Below are 19053 nucleotides of genomic sequence, written 5' to 3'. Positions count from 1 at the left end.
GTGACATCTCCAATAAAGGTATGAGGCCAGTAGTGACATCTCAATAAAGGTATGAGGCCAGTAGTGACATCTCCAATAAAGGTATGAGGCCAGTAGTGACATCTCCAATAAAGGTATGAGGCCAGTAGTGACATCTCCAATAAAGGTATGAGGCCAGTAGTGACATCTCCAATAAAGGTATGAGGCTAGTAGTGACATCTCCAATAAAGGTATGAGGCCAGTAGTAAGTCATGAGGTAACCTACTAGACCGGCATGGGATGGAGACCTCACAGTTTATTCTCATATCTCATTACTTTGTGAACTTTTTTCTCTCTCTGTGATTGCCATTTAATGAGAAAAATGTTTGCATTCTAGTCAAGAGCCCTGTGCTGTTTTGAAAGACATTCAAGGCCATACCCGTCTTAAAGCTAATTGGCCCGAGACAGCAGTGTTAAGGTCGGGGGTCACCTTCTTTTGACCAATCAGAACGGTGCAATTCTAGCACTTCCTCACATCATATTGCACATTTTAGTCTGGAGGGGGATGATTGAAAAGGGAATTAAAATAAACCAACCACATTAACAAAGTTATAGATCGGATTGTGCCGTCTTATCAGCTGTTGTCAAGAAGACAGCACTAACAGATCCAAGACCAGCCTACATAAACTAAACTAATGGGACAATCTCTAGTCTACCACCCTCAGATCATCCAAAGGTAAAATCAGTTGTCAATAATATCGCTCATCATGACTTCTAAAGATCTCCATCTATATCCTTCACTTCACTTAAGATGTATTTGGCAACAAGTCTGAAAAGGCGAAAGAGACAGACGTTCCTAATTCCAAAAGCCCCAATACAGAGTAGAACACCCCACTTTCAACACACTCATTGTGGTACACCCTACATATGGAGCTTCCAAGTGGCGCAGTGGTCTAAGACACTGCATCTTAGTGCTAGAGGCGTCACTACAGACCACCTGGTTCAAATCCAGACTGTATCACAACCGGCAGTCTCATAGGGGCGGCACACAATGGCCCAGCGCCGTCCGAGTTTGGCCGGTGCAGGCCGTCATTGTAAATAAGAATTTGTTCTTAACCGACTTCACTAGTTAAATAAAGGTTACATTTAAAATATATATATATTTTGATACAACCCATCACTCCTCCCAGGGCTGTGTGACTAGGACAGAACATCCAGGTTAAAGAGGTGATGTGTCATAAGGGTGTTTGGCACCTCTGTTAAAGGGGAAGTTTCTAGGATTGTGTGCACCCTATTCCCTATTTAATGCACTACTTTGGATCAGGGCCTATAAGGCTCTGGTGAAAAGTAGTACATTAAATAGGGAATAGTTTGCAACTGAAAAAAATTTAACAAGCACTTCTTATTGGACAAGTCCAGGTCAAGTCCCTCCCTGCTTTAATCAGTTTTCTTCTGTTTGGCCTAATGAACAGGACCCAGCCAGAGACTGCTCAGATGAGTGAACTGGTCTCCTCTGAGACCAGTTCAGTTGGTCTCATAGGAGGAGAGCAGGGCAGCATCCACAGGCTCCATACAGGAAGGACAGGTGAAGGACCTCATCAGCCAGGTGTCGTGCAGTCCACGTGGTAGATGTGCAGGCAGGGAAGGAACCGGATGGGGTCGCCATACTCAAAGTCATTCATGCAAATCGCACACCTGGAGAGAGTGAGGCGCATGACATGATAGATAGCATTTAGTCAAAATGTGGTACAGGTTTCAAATAATAAGAAGCCTACAGCTAACTTACATACACTTGGTAATGGATGAGGTGAGGACCCACTAATATCCTTCTGGGCCATGCATGGCTCAAGATAATGTGGCTAGAAATAGGACATTGCTAGTAAATTAGTGTCTAAATAGGTTGAGCTACAAGAAAAATTATATGGTTGGTCACAGGGCAGAAAAATACATACTCTTTGACTTTCTTGTCAGAGGGCTCAGAGCCGGGGTCGAAGATGCCTCTGGGGAGGTGGTGGATGAGGCCAATCCGCTGGGCGATACGGACCTGCTCCTCCTCTGTTAGCTGGCTGGCCAGGCACGTCTGACTGGGGGTGGGGTGGTACACTGGCGCATGGACACGCTCCTGTATGGATCCAAAACTACATGTGGATCCTCTACTATCTCAGTCAGATTTTATACCATTGACTTGATGGGGAAATGGACAGAAAGCCTTTATAGGTGTTAGTAAGCTAAACCATACCAGAATTTCTCACATGACAGTTATAGCTTACTAGTGAACCCTAAACTTCTGACAGAATACGAAATGAGCAAAAAGATACAAAACACAGCCCATGAAACATACCACTAGGCTAATTTAACAACGTGGACAGTTAGTTGACATTGTTATCAATGAATCCCCGGTATAGATGTGATCCATCTCCCCCTGAATTTACCTGGTAAGGCGGTGGAGGCTCCCTGAACACTGGCTTCCTGGGACTCGTTGAGGAGAGACAAGTCGTCGGCGCCTTGCGAAGACAAACAGTTCCCCATTGAACTGGACCAGCACACAACCCCCAATACGAACAGGACAGCTATCTAACAGGACAGCAAGATAAGCAACAAAAACAAATATTTGTACGTGTCTTGCTCAATAAGTTGTCTTTTAGCTAGCCTGCGGGGTAGCTAGCAAATAGGAATGAACAACAGCCCTCCAACGTCGATGCAGAAAAACAATTCTAATCGCTGTGTAACTTCGAAATAAAAGTCAATATCGCTCGAAACAACGACATGTAAATGCTGTCTCTAATTTTCCAATACCTAAGTCAGCGAACTGTAAATGACACACGATTTCAATTTGTGTTATTCGATCTGACTATATTTTTAGATTAAACCTCTTGATGAATCCATCTTTGTTTTGGCTTTGTTTACAAACTGTATACACAGAAGTGACGTAGCTAGTTAATAGGAAGTTGGGAGATCCGGAAGTTGCCTTTCGAAAAAATGGCGGGTAGGTGGACGAGAAAATATGCCTAATAAGCAGCAGTGTAAAGTAATTAAGTAAAAATACTTTAAATTACTACTGAAGTCGTTTTTTGGGGGTTATCTGTACTTTACTATGTATATTTTTGACACATTTTACTCCGCTACATTCCTAAAGAAAATAATGTAATTTTTACTCCATACATTTTCCCGGACACCCAAAAGTACTCGTTACATTTCGAATGCTTAGCAGGACAGAAAAATGGTCAATTCAAGTACTTACCAAGAGAACATCCATGGTCATCCCTACTGCCTCTGATCTGGCTGACTCACTAAACACAAATGCTTTGTTTGTAAACAATGTCAGTGTGTTGGAGTGTGCCTCTGGTTATCCATAAAACAAGAAAATCATGCCGTCTGGTTTGCTTAATATCAAGAATGTGAAAGGAGTTACATTTTTTACTTTTGATACTTATATATATTGATACTTGTATATTTTTGCAATAACATTTACTCTGAACAAAACATTTCAAATATTTTTACTGAGTTACAGTTCATAGAAGGAACTCACTTAATTGAAATACATTCATTAGGCCCTAATCTATGGATTTCACATGACTGGAGAATAGCATCAGGTCTGGTAGATATTACTGCAGTCAGCATGCCAATTGCACACTCCTCAAAACTGCACACTTTTAGATTGGCCTTTTAATGTCCCCAGGACAAGGTGCACCTTTGTAATAATCATGCTGTTTAATCAGCTTCTTGAAATGCCACAGCTGTCAGGTGGATAGATTGTTGGAAAAGGATAAATGCTCACGAACAGCAATGTAAACAAATTTGTGCACATCATTTGAGAGAAAAGCTTTTTGTGCATATGGAACATTTTTGGGATATGTTATTTCAGTTCATGAAACATGGGACTAACACTTGTTGCGTTTATATTTTTGTTCAGTATACTTTTAATACTTTAGTATATTTAAAACCAAATACTTTTAGACTTTTACTCAAGTAGTACTTTACTGGGTGGCTTTTACTAGAGTCATTTTCTATTAAGTATCTTTACTTTTGCTGAAGTATGAAATTGGGTACTTTTCCCCCCACTGCTAATGTAACGGATGTGAAACGGCTAGCTTAGTTAGTGGTGCGCGCTAAATAGCGTTTCAATCGGTGACGTCACTTGCTCTGACACCTTGAAGTAGTAGTTCCCCTTGCTCTGCAAGGGCCACGGCTTTGTGGAGCGATGGGTAACGATGCTTCGAGGGTGACTGTTATTGATATGTGTAGAGGTCCCTGGTTCGCGCGAGGGGACGGTCTAAAGTTATACTGTTACACTAATAACACTAACAATAGTTACAGTGGGGGAAAAAGTATTTAGTCAGCCACCATTGTGCAAGTTCTCCCACTTAAAAGATGAGAGGCCTGTAATTTTCATCATAGTTACACTTCAACTATGACAGACAAAATGAGAATTATTTTTCCAGAAAATCACATTGTAGGATTTTTAATTAATTAATTTGCAAATTATGGTGGGAAGTAACTATTTGGTCACCTACAAATAAGCAAGATTTCTGGCTCTCACAGACCTGTAACAACTTCTTTAAGAGGCTCCTCTGTCCTCCACTCGTTACCTGTATTAATGGCACCTGTTTGAACTTGTTATCAGCATAAAAGACACCTGTCCACAACCTCAAATAGTCACACTTCAAACTCCACTATGGCCAAGACCAAAGAGCTGTCAAAGGACACCAGAAACAAAATTGTAGACCTGCACCAGGCTGTGCAGACTGAATCTGCAATAGGTAAGCAGCTTGGTTTGAAGAAATCAACTGTGGGAGCAATTATGAGAAATGGAAGACATACAAGACCACTGATAATCTCCTCGATCTGGGGCTCACGCAAGATCTCACCCCGTGGGGTCAAAGGATCACAAGAACGGTGAGCAAAAATCCCAGAACCACACGGGGGGACCTAGTGAATGACCTGCAGAGAGCTGGGACCAAAGTAACAAAGCCTACCATCAGTAACACACTACGCCGCCAGGGACTCAAATCCTGCAGTGCCATACATGTCCCCCTGCTTAAGCCAGTACATGTCCAGGCCCGTCTGAAGTTTGCTAGAGAGCATTTGGATGATCCAGAAGAAGATTGGGAGAATGTCATATGGTGAGATGAAACCAAACTATAACTTTTTGGTAAAAACTCAACTCGTCGTGTTTGGAGGACAAAAATGCTGAGTTGCATCCAAAGAACACCATATCTACTGTGAAGTATGGGGGGGAAACATCATGCTTTGGGGCTGTTTTTCTGCAAAGGGACCAGGACGACTGATCCGTGCAAAGGAAAGAATGAATGGGGCCATGTATCGTGAGATTTTGAGTGAAAACCTTCCATCAGCAAGGGCATTGAAGATGAAACGTGGCTGGGTCTTTCAGCATGAGAATGATCCCAAACACACCGCCCGGGCAACCTTGAAGGAGTGGCTTCGTAAAAGCATTAAGGTCCTGGAGTGGCCTAGCCAGTCTCCAGCTCTCAACCCCATAGAAAATCTTTGGAGGGAGTTGAAAGTCCGTGTTGCCCAGCAACAGCCCCAAAACATCACTGCTCTAGAGAGATCTGCATGGAGGAATGGGCCAAAATACCAGCAACAGTGTGTGAAAACCTTGTGAAGACTTACAGAAAACGTTTGACCTCTGTCATTGCCAACAAAGGGTATATAACAAAGTATTGAGATAAACTTTTGTTATTGACCAAATACTTATTTTTCCACCATAATTTGCAAATAAATTCATAAAAATCCTACAATGTGATTTTCTGGATTTTTTTCTCATTTGTCTGTCATAGTTGAAGTGTACCTATGATGAAAATTACATTTCCATTCTCACTTTTTAAGTGGGAGAACTCATGATCTGACTAAATACTTTTTTGCCCCACTGTATATCCCTTCATCATATTAATTTCAGTCATAATAATGAAGACAACACAGATCCAACAGTCAAGAACATCCTTCACTGTATGGCTACCTTTCCACATCAAACTACCTGAACTTGTCATGTAGGTATGAGGTTCCACTATCATCATTTCCATTCTCAGTCATGATCATAAATAAAGACACAACACAGTCAAGATGCTACAGTCAAGAACATCCTTTTATTCAATCAAGGTGCTGCTCTGCTCAAACTGTGTTTTTCTTCTTATGGAAAAGAAACTGTAATTAACACATGCATTTCACCTATAGAGCTCTGGGGTGTTTCTTATACACAAAGACATGGGATGCATTTAAAATGGCACCCTATTCCCTACATAGTGCACTACTTTTGAACAGGGCCCTATGGGAATAGTGAAAAAGTTGTGTACTATGTAGGGAATAGGGTGCCATTTCAGACAGAGCTACAGGCATGAGTGGGGCTTTTCTGCTCTGAGGGCGTAGGGTCGGGGGTCAAAGGGCGTACTGTCTAGACACCACAAAAAAAAAAAAAATAAAAAAATAATCTCAAAACGGAACAGAGTTTTTAGAGCCTGGCATTCAAACTGATATCTCTACGTTTCACTTGAGAGTATGCCTCAAGCCTGGTTCATGCTGGCTCTATATGGTGGGTTGTGGTGTGTGTTTTGCCAATGGCTAATACTGCTCCTGGCTTCACTAGATAAAACCTCACAATAATAATACAAGAGTTTGGAGTATTTGATACATGACTAGGTGTGTGTGTGTGTGCTGGTAGTATTGCAAACCCCCTTTTCTCAGCCAGTAGTTATAAGGTGCTTGTAGCATTTAATTTACAGTCCAAGACTCTCTTATAGAGTTTCAATGACGGCATACCCTGATAGTTAGGAACTATGAAAGCAAAAATCCAAATTAAGTCAAAAATAAAAATAAAGGAATAAAATAAAACAAAATAAATAAAATAAAAACTCTTAACTTGTCACAGCAGAAGAGCAGCCCCCAACACCCAAAAAGGTACCCTATAATTTCTCCTTTACCCCAACATTATTGACCCCTAAGACCTTTAACCCCATAACCCCTAACACCCAGTCCTACCCTACACTGGGCAGGCGCACCCCCAAAAGCCCATTGGTGTAATTTGTTCACTTACATTAGCTGTTTGAATGGAGAAGCTGAAGAGGATGGGTAATGGTATACAATGTGAAGAAGAGGCAATACAGACAAGAATAACGTGAGCTAACTGCATTCTGCTCAAGACAAAAGTTTCGGCCATTTTTTTTCAACAACCCCTTCCATCAACGGAAGGAAGGAAGGCAGGGAGGGGAAGGAGAGAGAGAGGACACACTTACAGACTACTCCGGTGTCTACGAGAGAACAGATAGACAGAGGAGAGGAGAGGGAGAGGAGGGAGGAGACGGAGGGAAGAAGAAAAAAGCCAGAGAGCAAGGGGGAACGAGAACAAGTTTTTTTTGCCTTTTCAGTATTTTTTTCCATCATTTATCAATAAAAAGTAAAGAACTAATTCACACCAGTTTCCTTTTGTACTATATATATACGGATTTTGAAAAGGGAAAGGATTTATGGGAAGGTTGATACAATGGAGGGGATCATTTTTCAAAGGTTGAGATCGGATGAAGTTGCTCACTAAGCACTGATCTAAGGTCAGTTTTGCATATCCCCTCCTAATGGTTCAGGTCAGGATATACAGGAAACTGATCCTAGATCTGCACTTAGCGGCACTTTCACCTCTACCTTGAATTATTTCTAATGAAAGGGGAGCGATCTGGATTACAAAATGGAGTCTGTGAACAAAAGGCACTTTTAAGGGACAACCTTTAACTGCTGGGAAACTACACTACAGCACAAGCACTAGTCAAGGTGAATTTACAGGGGAATGAGGGAGAGGGTGGAGAAGGAAGGGGTGGAGGGAAGCTCACTTTGCATAGGCCTACTGTATTTCTATCGTTACATCATGGTTCTGACAGACTGGCTGGCTCCTCAAATGAAACTAATTCTAAGCTGCCATTTTCCTGTTTTTTCCCTTGCTCAGACTCAGAGAGAGGAGTATAATAATCTGGGAGAAATCAGAGGAAGTAGTTGTGGGCATTGATAAGCCTACAGTACAGCTCTCGTCCTATCTAAAGGTTGAACCAAAATGCCTTTTGTTTCACAACCTACTAGAGGAATATAGGAAGGAATAGGAACCCCTCCCTCCACTCAATATTACAAACAGGAGAAGGAATAGGAATAGAGAAGAGGAGTAATAAATGCGGTTTCCTAAAGGTAGTCATTATTTTGTTCATTATCATTCATTTTGTAATAGTCTGAATGTACTTGATAGTGTGTAAAAGTGACGGTTTTTCATTTCACCGGTTTTTCATTCCATGTTCAATTTGTTTTTAAACGTTTTGTAAGAAATGTTTCTTCCTTCAGCCCCTCCAAACATGTTTATAAACAAATGATTACACGTTAAACATTAAAAAAGAGACACTAAAGGAAAATAAAAACAAATACCCCCAACTTACAAAGACTAGGATATGGCTCTGTTAGTTTAGAGTCCAGGAGCACATCGGACTTGAAACAAATAGATTTTTTTCTCTTTTCTTCTTAGCTTTCTTAAAAATCTCTAACAGACAAAACACAATGAATCTACCCAATGCATTGCACGTGGCTCAATCGACACATATTTTTCAATAATAATACTTTCCATCAAAAAACAAACACTTTTTTCTTCAATTTTTCCATTGTCGATTTTGACATGTTTCATCTATTTTGCATCAAGGAGATTTTTGTTGTGTTTTTGAACGCTGCACTGTAGATTTGTGGAGGTTGGGTGGGTGCTCATTGAATTGTCATGGTGACAGTGAGGTGCTGTCCATCATGGAATTCTGCTAGCTCAAGAGTTCAGAAAATAACTAAACTGCCAACAAGCTCATTTTAGTCAAGTTTAAAAAGGAGCATATACCATAAATATATATGTTTAAGATCTCTCTCTCTCTCTTTTATAACATTTTGCAGTCTTCTACAAAGATTCTGTCCTATAGCCAATGGTTTCCATATAGGAAGAAACATCACCATTCTTTGTAGCTTTAGCATATATGTGAACAAAAACATCAACCTGAATTTGAACTAATTGCATGATAGGGAGTACAGAGGCACTTCCATAGATTGTTATAGTTGTGATATATGATTTGAGTACATAGAGCTAATTTTACGATAAACTCAGAGTGCCTGGGCTGTCAGACAATTCTATCCCTGCACATGGAAGAAACCAACAGCTAGGCAGTCCAGTTATTTTGTGAGGTTTGGCTTTTTTTGTTTGAATTATTGTGTCATGATAAAAAAAATTACAATATCAATAACAATTTAATAAATCACATTTACAATAGAAAAAAACAAGGTATCTCAAATTAAAAATGACAAATGTCAAAATGAATGAAAAACCATTATCAAAGGCAGTTTGGAGAAACTCGTATATAAAGGCTCACCTTTGTGTTTGGAATCAGGGTGACGGTGTTAGTAGTGTGCATTTTGATACGGTGGTGTGTCAGCGTGTGTTCCTCCGGGCGCTACTGTGAATGGACTGTGGTTACAGGGTGAAGCAGGGCAGGGGTTGTCGCAAGTTCCTGTACTGGTGTTTGTGAGAGATTTCAGAGATGCCTGTTATTGCAAACGAAGATGATATTTTTTTTCTGCAAAATAAAAAGCGGATGAAAGAAAAAGATCTTAAGGAAGAAGGTCAAACATAAGCAAAAGAATCCAAGTGAGACAAAACCAAAACCAATCCGGCAAACAAAATGAAATGCAAGAAAACGGCTACAAACCAAAAGAAAGCTAGTTATTACACGATGATGTTGATCCTATGCATGTATTATGTTACTGTGAAGGACACACAGACAAAATGGTATTGTCAGTGAATCAGTTGTGTCTGCCAGACGTGTGGGTTCTGGAGACAATGATCTGTGTGTGTGTGTGTACGTACTTTGAGTCTGCGTGAGTGTGTGTATGTGTGAGTGCCAGGATGCCAGAGCCACAGCCCATTGCCCACACACACACACTGCCTTCAGCGACCTGCTGGATCACTCTGTTTCCTCCCTTATTTGTTTCAGTAGTGCATAGGTGAGGGGACGAAAGAGGGCATAGTGTTGTCTGTCTGTCTGTCTGTCTGTCTGTCTGTCTGTCTGTCTGTCTGTCTGTCTGTCTGTCTGTCTGTCTGTCTGTCTGTCTGTCTGTCTGTCTGTCTGTCTGTCTGTTATGTCTGTCTCTTATGTTTGTCTGTCTCTCTGTTATGTCTGTCTGACTGACTGACTTTCTGTCTGTTATGTCTGACTGTCTTATGTCTGACTGACTGACTGTTTTGTGTTCGCTCTCGGCTCATGCTATTGGCTATCGCTCTTCACAAGAGGGTAAGCTAAAACCAGCCATCTAGTGCAGATAGTATCACACCATTGGATGGTGTCCCAGTGTTTGGCCAATCAGAAGAAGGGAGGAGGGAGGGGAGTCAGGGCTGAGTACATCAAGCGGCAGTGAGGCCAGTCGGATGTGGTTGTGTGAGGCTGTGGGCGTTGCCTGGACACCTGGTTGACAGATGAGAGAGGAGCAGGGACAGAAAGCACCGTCAGGAGGAGAGACTAAAGGATTACAGAATGGGTTCTTTTGGGTGGTGACAATGTTTATAGCTATAGCTCAAATGACCAAATTCTGCCAACTATGTGTTTTACACTGTTGTGTGTGGGTGGATCTCCGAGCCATTGCATGGAGTTTCATTGTGAAAATAAAATATAAAAACAACAATACAACGAAATTGGTCAGTTAGTTGTCAGGTTGCATATTTTTGTTTGCTTTCTGACATGTTTTGTGTGTGACATTTCCTCATCTTTCTTCCTCCTCTTCTTCCTCGTTCTGTCGTTCGTTCTGAGTCTGTCCACTTCAACCGATCTCTTTTCAGCCTTCTGTATAGGGAGATGGTTGTTCCGGTTCAAATGTTCAAATCGTGGAAATGGGTATTCTTCTGGGGGGTTATTTTCTGTTTTTGTGTTGTTGGTTGTTGAGCAAAAATACTTTAGTGTCAGCAGTTTGTTTGTAGTCAGTGTTGGTTTGTTTTGTGTGTTGTGTTGTTTTTCCATTCCCAATTTTCTCATGACACAATTCTAGCGGTTGAGTCGGAGGCCTTGTCAGAGGAACCAAGACTATAGAAGAGAAATAAAATACAGGAAACATCAGGTTCATCTTTGTCATGTGGTAACATCACTAAGTTCAACAGTTACACATTTATAAGTAAATAAATGGTTCAGGAAAATAATCAATTTAAAAAATGTTGTCATGCAAAATATTAACTAGCCACTAGAGGGCCATCCTTCATAGCAACTTTTCCCTTTACTGAGCTGAGCCTCGATCATACCCCAATGCCTAGGAACCTTAAGTTGATCATTCCTCACACAGTATGTAAGTAAGTAATTACAAGACGACAGTTTGTAAAAGTACTTCTTTCACGTTGTAGTATTTCAACCGTCAAAGTCTCCAATAAGTACAAAGTTTAGATGTAACATGATTCACAAGACTTTCTTTACTGTTTCAAATGACACCATGAAGTCAACTACTGCAGGCCATGCAGCTACTCCCAGGATCAGGTTTCACTGTTTGATAAGACTCACTGAGGGTACAGAGTTATAGGGTTGGCATTTGACTCTGGGAGCTGGGTTCCAATACTATTCGAAATAGTTTCTTGGCTGGATTGAGTTTGCCTGGCACAATTGAAAATATTTCAAATAGTATTTGAACCCAGGTCTGGTTAAGTGGCAGCTCTGCTCAGGCTCCAGACAACATTCCACAGAGTAGACCCAGGGAAAGGCAGCTAATCACTGACGGCCCTATAGCTACGCTCTGCTCTCTATTCTGTTACATTCCTATAGGACCCCGGAGAGAAAGTTTCTCTCCTCCCTTTTCCCCTCTCTTTCCTTCCTCCTTTTCCCTTTCCCAGGATCCTTTTGGGCTTCTAACTCCTCCTCTTTTCTCTCCCAACTTCCCCTCTCTCTTCTCTCTCCCCCAATGTAATCCCTGGCAGGACTGACCACTCCCACTTCTCCTTAACTCCCTTCAAGGCTAAGTTAAACTGCCTATGACATCATGTCTGGTTGCCCGTGGCAACCAGACAGTCAGAACGTGACTTCGCCTGTGGAGCACAGAGCTTGAACTAACTCTCTTTCTCTTAACTCCCTCTCTTTCTCTCCCTGCATGACTTGTGTTTAGCCACCAGAGAGCTCCTCAGACCAGTTATTCACTGAGTGTAAAAACATAATACAGAGTTGCACCCCCAGTTCATGACACAAACCATTGTGCCAGGCACCCAGTACCTTGCCCTGTTCAAAGACACTTCAATCTCTTGTCTTGCCCATTCACCCTCTGAATGGTACACATACACAATCCATGTGTCAAATGTTTCAAGTCTTGAAAATCCTTCTTTAACCTGTCTCCTCATCTACACTGGTTGAAGTGGTTTTAACAGGTGACATCACCTGGTCAGTCTGTGTCATGGAAAGAGCAGGTGTTCTTAATGTTTTGTATACTCAGTGTATGTCTCTGCTCTCAAACTACACTAGTAAGTCAGTTGAAGGTGTGTGTGTGTGTGTGTGTATGGCGACTCCCTCTTGCCAGGGTTACATCTGTGGATGAGGGAGTGTGTGGGGGAAGAAGGGAGGGTTGAAAGAGATAAGCGAGAGAGGGGAGGTAGAGGAAAGGAAGGGAGAAAGATGAAGACCCAGAGAGAAGACAGAGAGCGAGAAGACCCAGAGAGAGAGAAAAGACACATAGAGAGAAAAGACAGAGAGAGAGAAGATAGAGAGAAGACCCAGAGAGAGAGAGAAGAAAACAGAGAGAAAGAGAAGACAGAGAGAGAGAAGACACAGAGAGAGAGAGAGAGAGAAAGAAGATACAGAGAGAGAGAGAGAAGACAGAGAGTGAGAGAGAAGACACAGAGAGAGAGAGAGAGAGAGAGAGAAAGAGAGAGAGAGAAGAGAAGATACACAGAGAGAGAGAAGACAGAGAGTGAGAGAGAAAGACACAGAGAGTGAGAGAGAAGACAGAGAGCGAGAGAACAGAATAGGAGGAATGCAGATTGTTTCCATGTGTGTCTGTGGGAGGGATAGCTCAGTGGTCTGCAGGCAGGTGCGGTTAGACCCTAATGAGAGAAGTAGTGTAGGTAATGGAGGACAACCAACACACTGTAGCCCATTGGCACAACACAGACAGCCAGGGAGACACCACAAGTGGACTGTACTGTGAGGAAGGAGTCTGATACGCCAAAACCTCAGCCATCTACAGTATACATCTACACCCCTGAAGTTAATGTTGATGATGTGCAGATTTCTGTGTGTCCTCCGGGTAAGACCACAAGTTTACTGTCGCAAAGACTGCAAACCAATACTGAAAACTAGTCATTTAAAACATGTCTGATTGTTGTGTTGTGTCGTGTTTACAATTGTTTGGCAGAAAATGTGAGATAGTGTGTGGAAGCGGAGAGAGGTGGTAGCTACCTGAGACTGCTGGGGATGTTCAGAAAGTTGTCCCGTGCTCCGATGCTGACAAACCTGTTGGGAGCTGTGGAGCCTGCCGTGGAGTATGCTACAGAGAGAGAGATACACACACCGTCACACACACACACATGCAGAGTCAAACACATAGTCACACACACACACACACACACACACACACACACACACACACACACACACACACACACACACACATAGACATAGCCACACACATACGCGCACACTCACACACGTACTCACACACGCATGCACACAAACACACACACACACACACACACAATTGTACAATATGTGCATGTTACTGTGTTATTACTGGATTCTGGGAAATTATGTTTAGAATGAGCTAGAATTAATAAGACTATATTGATAATTGATCAGTCTTGATCATTGATCATATTGCATATAAACTGTAGTCCCAAAGTCTCCTAGATAGACTGGGGAAAAATGGAAGCCCTTTATGAGGGTCAGGCAGGGATAGATGGGAGCTCTTTATGAGGGTCAGACAGGGATAGATGGGAGCTCTTTATGAGGGTCAGACAGGGATAGATGGGAGCTCTTTATGAGGGTTAGTTACTGTGGGGAAGTGAAGTAAACTGGGCTGAGCCTCCTCCTGTTAGTCCCAGATATACCTTGCAGCCCAGGGCCCTGTGTCTGGATCTATAGGGGAACCAATAGGAAATAAGCTCTATAGGGGGAACTAATAAGAAATAAGCTCTATGGGGGGAACCAATAGGAAATAAGCTCTATGGGTGGAACCAATAGGAAATAAGCTCTATAGGGGAAAACCAATAGAGAATAAACTCTATGGAGGGGAACCAATAGGGAATAAGCTCTATAGGGGGGAACCAATAGGAAATAATAATTTGTGTGCTGGCCAATGCTCCATTCTGTTGATAAGGAGCTCCTGTTACTCTGGTGAAGGTACTCAAGACCAGAGAAGGGGACCAAATTTAGGGCAGTTGTTGTGCTTACTGGACTCCAATGATAGGCAGCTGAATGACACTGCCATTCTGACCGAGTGAGGGCGGAGTGAGGGGGAGGTTGGAGGAGTTTGTGGAATTCGTGTGTGTGTGTGTGTGTGTGTGTGTGTGGTGAAAACTGGGAACAAAATGAATAAGATAAATAAAGACAAGGAGGTGGAGGAGTGAGAGAAGAGGTGTAGATTTATTTATATAAAAGTATATTATATAAATAAAGTGATACAGATAGGCGATAAACGATAAAAGTGGGGAGGGAAAGTAGGAAGGACAGGACGACGAAGAGACAAAGAAAAATAACAGGAAGTGACCAAAGCAGCTCCGTCCAGTGCCCCCTCTCTCGGTGTGCCTCTCCCGCGGCCCGACTCTCAACGCACCTCGCCCTGCCTGCCTAGAGGAACCAAGCCAGCCAGCCAACGGAGGTAAAGCACGCACACCCCACGAGCGACACTCTTTCTCCCCATTTCCCTAATTAGACCTAGCGGTATATGTTTAATGATGATTGATATTTATTGTTTCTGTATGTGATTTTCAAGTTGTTTTTATTTTGTTCTCAATTTTGTATTTTATTGTTGTGAGATATAATGTGGAAGGAAGGAAGCAAGGGAATTGTGGGTAAAGTGGGGCATCATGGGTAAAGTGGGGCATCGTGATGTTTTGTGGAGTCCACGCCAACTGCCTAATTTTGTTCCCTTAACAAAGAAAAACAAGAATGAAAGGAAAAAAGAAAGGAAATAAATGAGTATATCAAATTAAGCAAAGAAAAACAAGAAATGAGAGAGGGGTCAATTTAGTCTTCTGTTGTCATAGACAGACCATGCATAGTCTGGGTTGATTAAAGGATAGCAGTTAGCCAGACACTAGGACCTACTCTATAGGACAGAATACAGGGCATTGGTCCCCCCACTACAAACACTTCAACAAGAAGGAAAAACCTAGCTACACTGCCTCCTGTGGTGCTAGCAGGAAACACACACAGAGAGAGCGAGAGAGAGGAAAATAGAGAAAGAAATAGGAAAGTTAGGTCAGAATAGAGAGAGAGAGAGAGAGAGAGAGAGAGAGATTGATAGGGATCTCTGGCATAGGCGTGGCAGTCTGCTCTACAGGAGTGGATAGAGTACTGCTCCAGGGAGGTGACAGTGAGGACTGCAGGGCGCTCATGATCAGAGGAGGCTGGTTGGAGGACATCCTCCAACCATCCTCCAAAACACTGGAATCAACAGTGTTTTGGCTCTGTTCCATTAATTCATTCATTTAACTCCTCCCACCAGCCTCCTCTGGTCAGGAGTGAGGAGGTGGTGACTGGGTTTGGGACTCTAACCAACTACCCTTGGTTGGGGAGTGGGGTTTCTCTACCTAGAGTTAACCTACATGTACTCATTTTGATTTAGGATTTGATATCTCTAGATATCTCATGGGGTCTGAGGGGCGAAGTGGTTGGAGGTGAGGGCGAGAGCGGGGGGGTCACTTACACGGAGATGCGGGCGAGCTGAGTCCGCCGCCGTCGGGGGTGTGTTGATTGGTTTAGAATCGGGCATGGGGAGGGGGCACGGGGCGCGCCACTGGGGGCGGCGGGGGCAGCAGGAAGGAGCCTGGCATTTTGCTCTGGCTGTGACCACCTCCGTTAGGCTGCAGAGACAGCAGACACCACACAGGACAGGGTGAGCACTCAGCACACACACCACCCAGGACAGGGTGAGCACTCAGCACACACACCACCCAGGACAGGGTGAGCACTCAGCACACACCACCCAGGACAGGGTGAGCACTCAGCACACACACCACCCAGGACAGGGTGAGCACTCAGCACACACCACCCAGGACAGGGTGAGCACTCAGCACGCACACCACCCAGGACAGGGTGAGCACTCAGCACACACACCACCCAGGACAGGGTGAGCACTCAGCACACACACCACCCAGGACAGGGTGAGCACTCAGCACACACACCACCCAGGACAGGGTGAGCACTCAGCACACACACCACCCAGGACAGGGTGAGCACTCAGCACACACACCACCCAGGACAGGGTGAGCACTCAGCACACACACCACCCAGGACAGGGACACACACACATACGGCTGATGGAAGCACCAGCTAGCCACCAGTCAGTCTCACACAAACACACAGAAACCATGACGACAATGGAAATAAATACTGGAGGACACTAGAGCAGGAAGACAGACAGAATGTGGGAGTTAGACTGGGACATACAGAACTTAAAAAGGGAGGAAAAAATATACATCTGGGATCTGAGATTGTGGACCATAAGAAGGGTTTGTGTCCTGGTCTAGTGGTAGAATCCCAGCAGAGCAGCAAGATAACAGGGCTGAATATTCCAGCGTTTATCTATAGGGAGTCAATCCAGTACAACGGATCGTGTGGAAGTGCAAGGGTCTTAGTCCGTTTGTGTGACGTGAAACCCTAACAGTCTGTGTGTGTCCCATGTCCCCTCCAACCCTCCCTGACCTCTCACCTGTCCCCCGGACTGCCCCGAGCCGTCGGCGCAGACGAATTGGACAAACTCCTTGAGCGGGTCCTGGTGGTGGTGGTAGCGGATGGTGGGGTGAGTGAAGTAGGGACTGGACTGCTGGATGATGGAGGAGGAGGGGAAGTGGAGAGCTGACGCTGAGGCACGGGGACTCCCTGAGAGAGAGGGGGAGGAGAGGGGGAAGAGTGAGAGCGTGAGAAGGGACAGAGGGAGGAGAGTTAGTTGGGTCCATGTAATCCCACTCAGACACAATTCATAGATAGAACACATTTAGAAAAGACAAGAAACACAACAGTGACACAAACTAGACAGAATAGAATAACTAGATGTAATCCAACACATTAGACTGAAGGGAGTAACTGATGTAATCCAACACACTAGACTGAAGGAGTAACTGATGTAATCCAACTCATTAGACTGAAGGGAGTAATTGATGTAATCCAACTCATTAGACTGAAGGGAGTAACTGATGTAAACCAACTCATTAGACTGAAGGGAGTAACTGATGTAATCCAACTCATTAGACTGAAGGGAGTAACTGATGTAATCCAACTCATTAGACTGAAGGGAGTAACTGATGTAATCCAACACACTAGACTGAAGGGAGTAACTGATGTAATCCAACACACTAGACTGAAGGGAGTAATTGATGTAATCCAACTCATTAGACTGAAGGGAGTAACTGATGTAATCCAACTCATTAGACTGAAGGGAGTAACTGATGTAATCCAACACACTAGACTGAAGGGAGTAATTGATGTAATCCAACACACTAGACTGAAGGGAGTAACTGATGTAATCCAACACACTAGACTGAAGGGAGTAACTGATGTAATCCAACACACTAGAATGAAGGGAGTAACTGATGTAATCCAACACACTAGACTGAAGGGAGTAACTGATGTAATCCAACACACTAGACTGAAGGGAGTAACTGATATAATCCAACACCCTAGACGGAAGGGAGTAACTGATGTAATCCAACACACTAGACTGAAGGGAGTAATTGATGTAATCCAACACATTAGACTGAAGGGAGTAACTGATGTAATCCAACTCATGAGACTGAAGGGAGTAACTGATGTAATCCAACTCATTAGACTGAAGGAGTAACTGATGTAATCCAACACACTAGACTGAAGGGAGTAAATCCAACTGATGAAGGGAGTAATTGATGTAATCCAACACACTGAAGGGAGTAACTGAAATCCAACTCATAGACTGAAGGGAGTAACTGATGTAATCCAACACACATTATGAACTGAAGGACTGAAGGGAGTAACTGATGTAATCCAACACACTAGACTGAAGGGATGTAATCCAACCAATTAGACTGAAGGGAGTAATAACTGATGTAATCCAACTCACTGATGTAATCCAACTCATTAGACTGAAGGGAGTAACTGATAATATGAAGGGAGTAACTGATGTAATCCAACACACTAGACTGAAGGGAGTAATGATAATCCAACTCATTAGACTGAAGGGAGTAACCAACTCATTAGACTGACTGAAGGGAGTAACTGATGTAATCCAACACACTAGACTGAAGGGAGTAACTGATGTAATCCAACACACTAGACCGAAGGGAGTAACTGATGTAATCCAACACACTAGACTGAAGGGAGTAACTGATGTAATCCAACTCATTAGACCGAAGGGAGTAACTGATGTAATCCAACTCATTAGACTGAAGGGAGTAACTGATGTAATCCAACACACTAGATTGAAGGGAGTAATTGATGTAATCCAACTCATTAGACTGAAGGGAGTAACTGATGTAATCCAACACACTAGACTGAAGGGAGTAATTGATGTAATCTAACTCATTAGACTGAAGGGAGTAACTGATGTAATCCAACACACTAGACTGAAGGGAGTAACTGATGTAATCCAACAAACTAGACTGAAGGGAGTAACTGATGTAATCCAACACACTAGACTGAAGGGAGCAACTGATGTAATCCAACTCATTAGACTGAAGGGAGTAACTGATATAATCCAACACACTAGACTGAAGGGAGTAACTGATGTAATCCAACACACTAGACTGAAGGGAGTAACTGATGTAATCCAACTCATTAGACCGAAGGGAGTAACTGATGTAATCCAACTCATTAGACTGAAGGGAGTAATTGATGTAATCCAACTCATTAGACTGAAGGGAGTAACTGA

The 19053-nt window shown here is 43.1% G+C and overlaps 1 protein-coding gene and 1 pseudogene across 7 annotated transcripts in view; both read right to left on the bottom strand.

Annotated features, from left to right (window-relative positions):
- Positions 1–1021: 1021 nt before the first annotated feature.
- LOC121840564 lies at positions 1022–2487 on the bottom strand (annotated as a pseudogene).
- Positions 2488–10574: 8087 nt separating this feature from the next.
- The window catches only part of LOC121838665 (nuclear factor 1 X-type-like), a 138631-nt gene continuing 130152 nt past the window's right edge, over positions 10575–19053 (bottom strand). For 3 of the 7 annotated variants that reach the window (XM_042304397.1, XM_042304401.1, XM_042304388.1), the window contains 3 exons: positions 16857–17033; positions 13392–13479; positions 10575–11048 (listed from right to left, as the gene is read on the bottom strand). In XM_042304397.1, the coding sequence (XP_042160331.1) occupies positions 10997–11048; positions 13392–13479; positions 16857–17033 (317 nt within the window). In that variant the 3' untranslated portion in view covers positions 10575–10996. Of the gene's footprint in view, positions 11049–13391; positions 13480–15892; positions 16016–16856; positions 17034–19053 lie in introns of those variants that run through there. The other 4 variants (XM_042304395.1, XM_042304404.1, XM_042304406.1 and 1 more) reach the window with 2 other exon arrangements.

The sequence above is a fragment of the Oncorhynchus tshawytscha genome, linkage group LG02 (assembly GCF_018296145.1).
Source record: "Oncorhynchus tshawytscha isolate Ot180627B linkage group LG02, Otsh_v2.0, whole genome shotgun sequence".
NCBI classification, from domain to species: domain Eukaryota; kingdom Metazoa; phylum Chordata; class Actinopteri; order Salmoniformes; family Salmonidae; genus Oncorhynchus; species Oncorhynchus tshawytscha.
The sequence above is the reverse complement of the archived record's forward strand: the minus strand, read 5'-3'. Positions and strand labels throughout refer to the sequence as shown.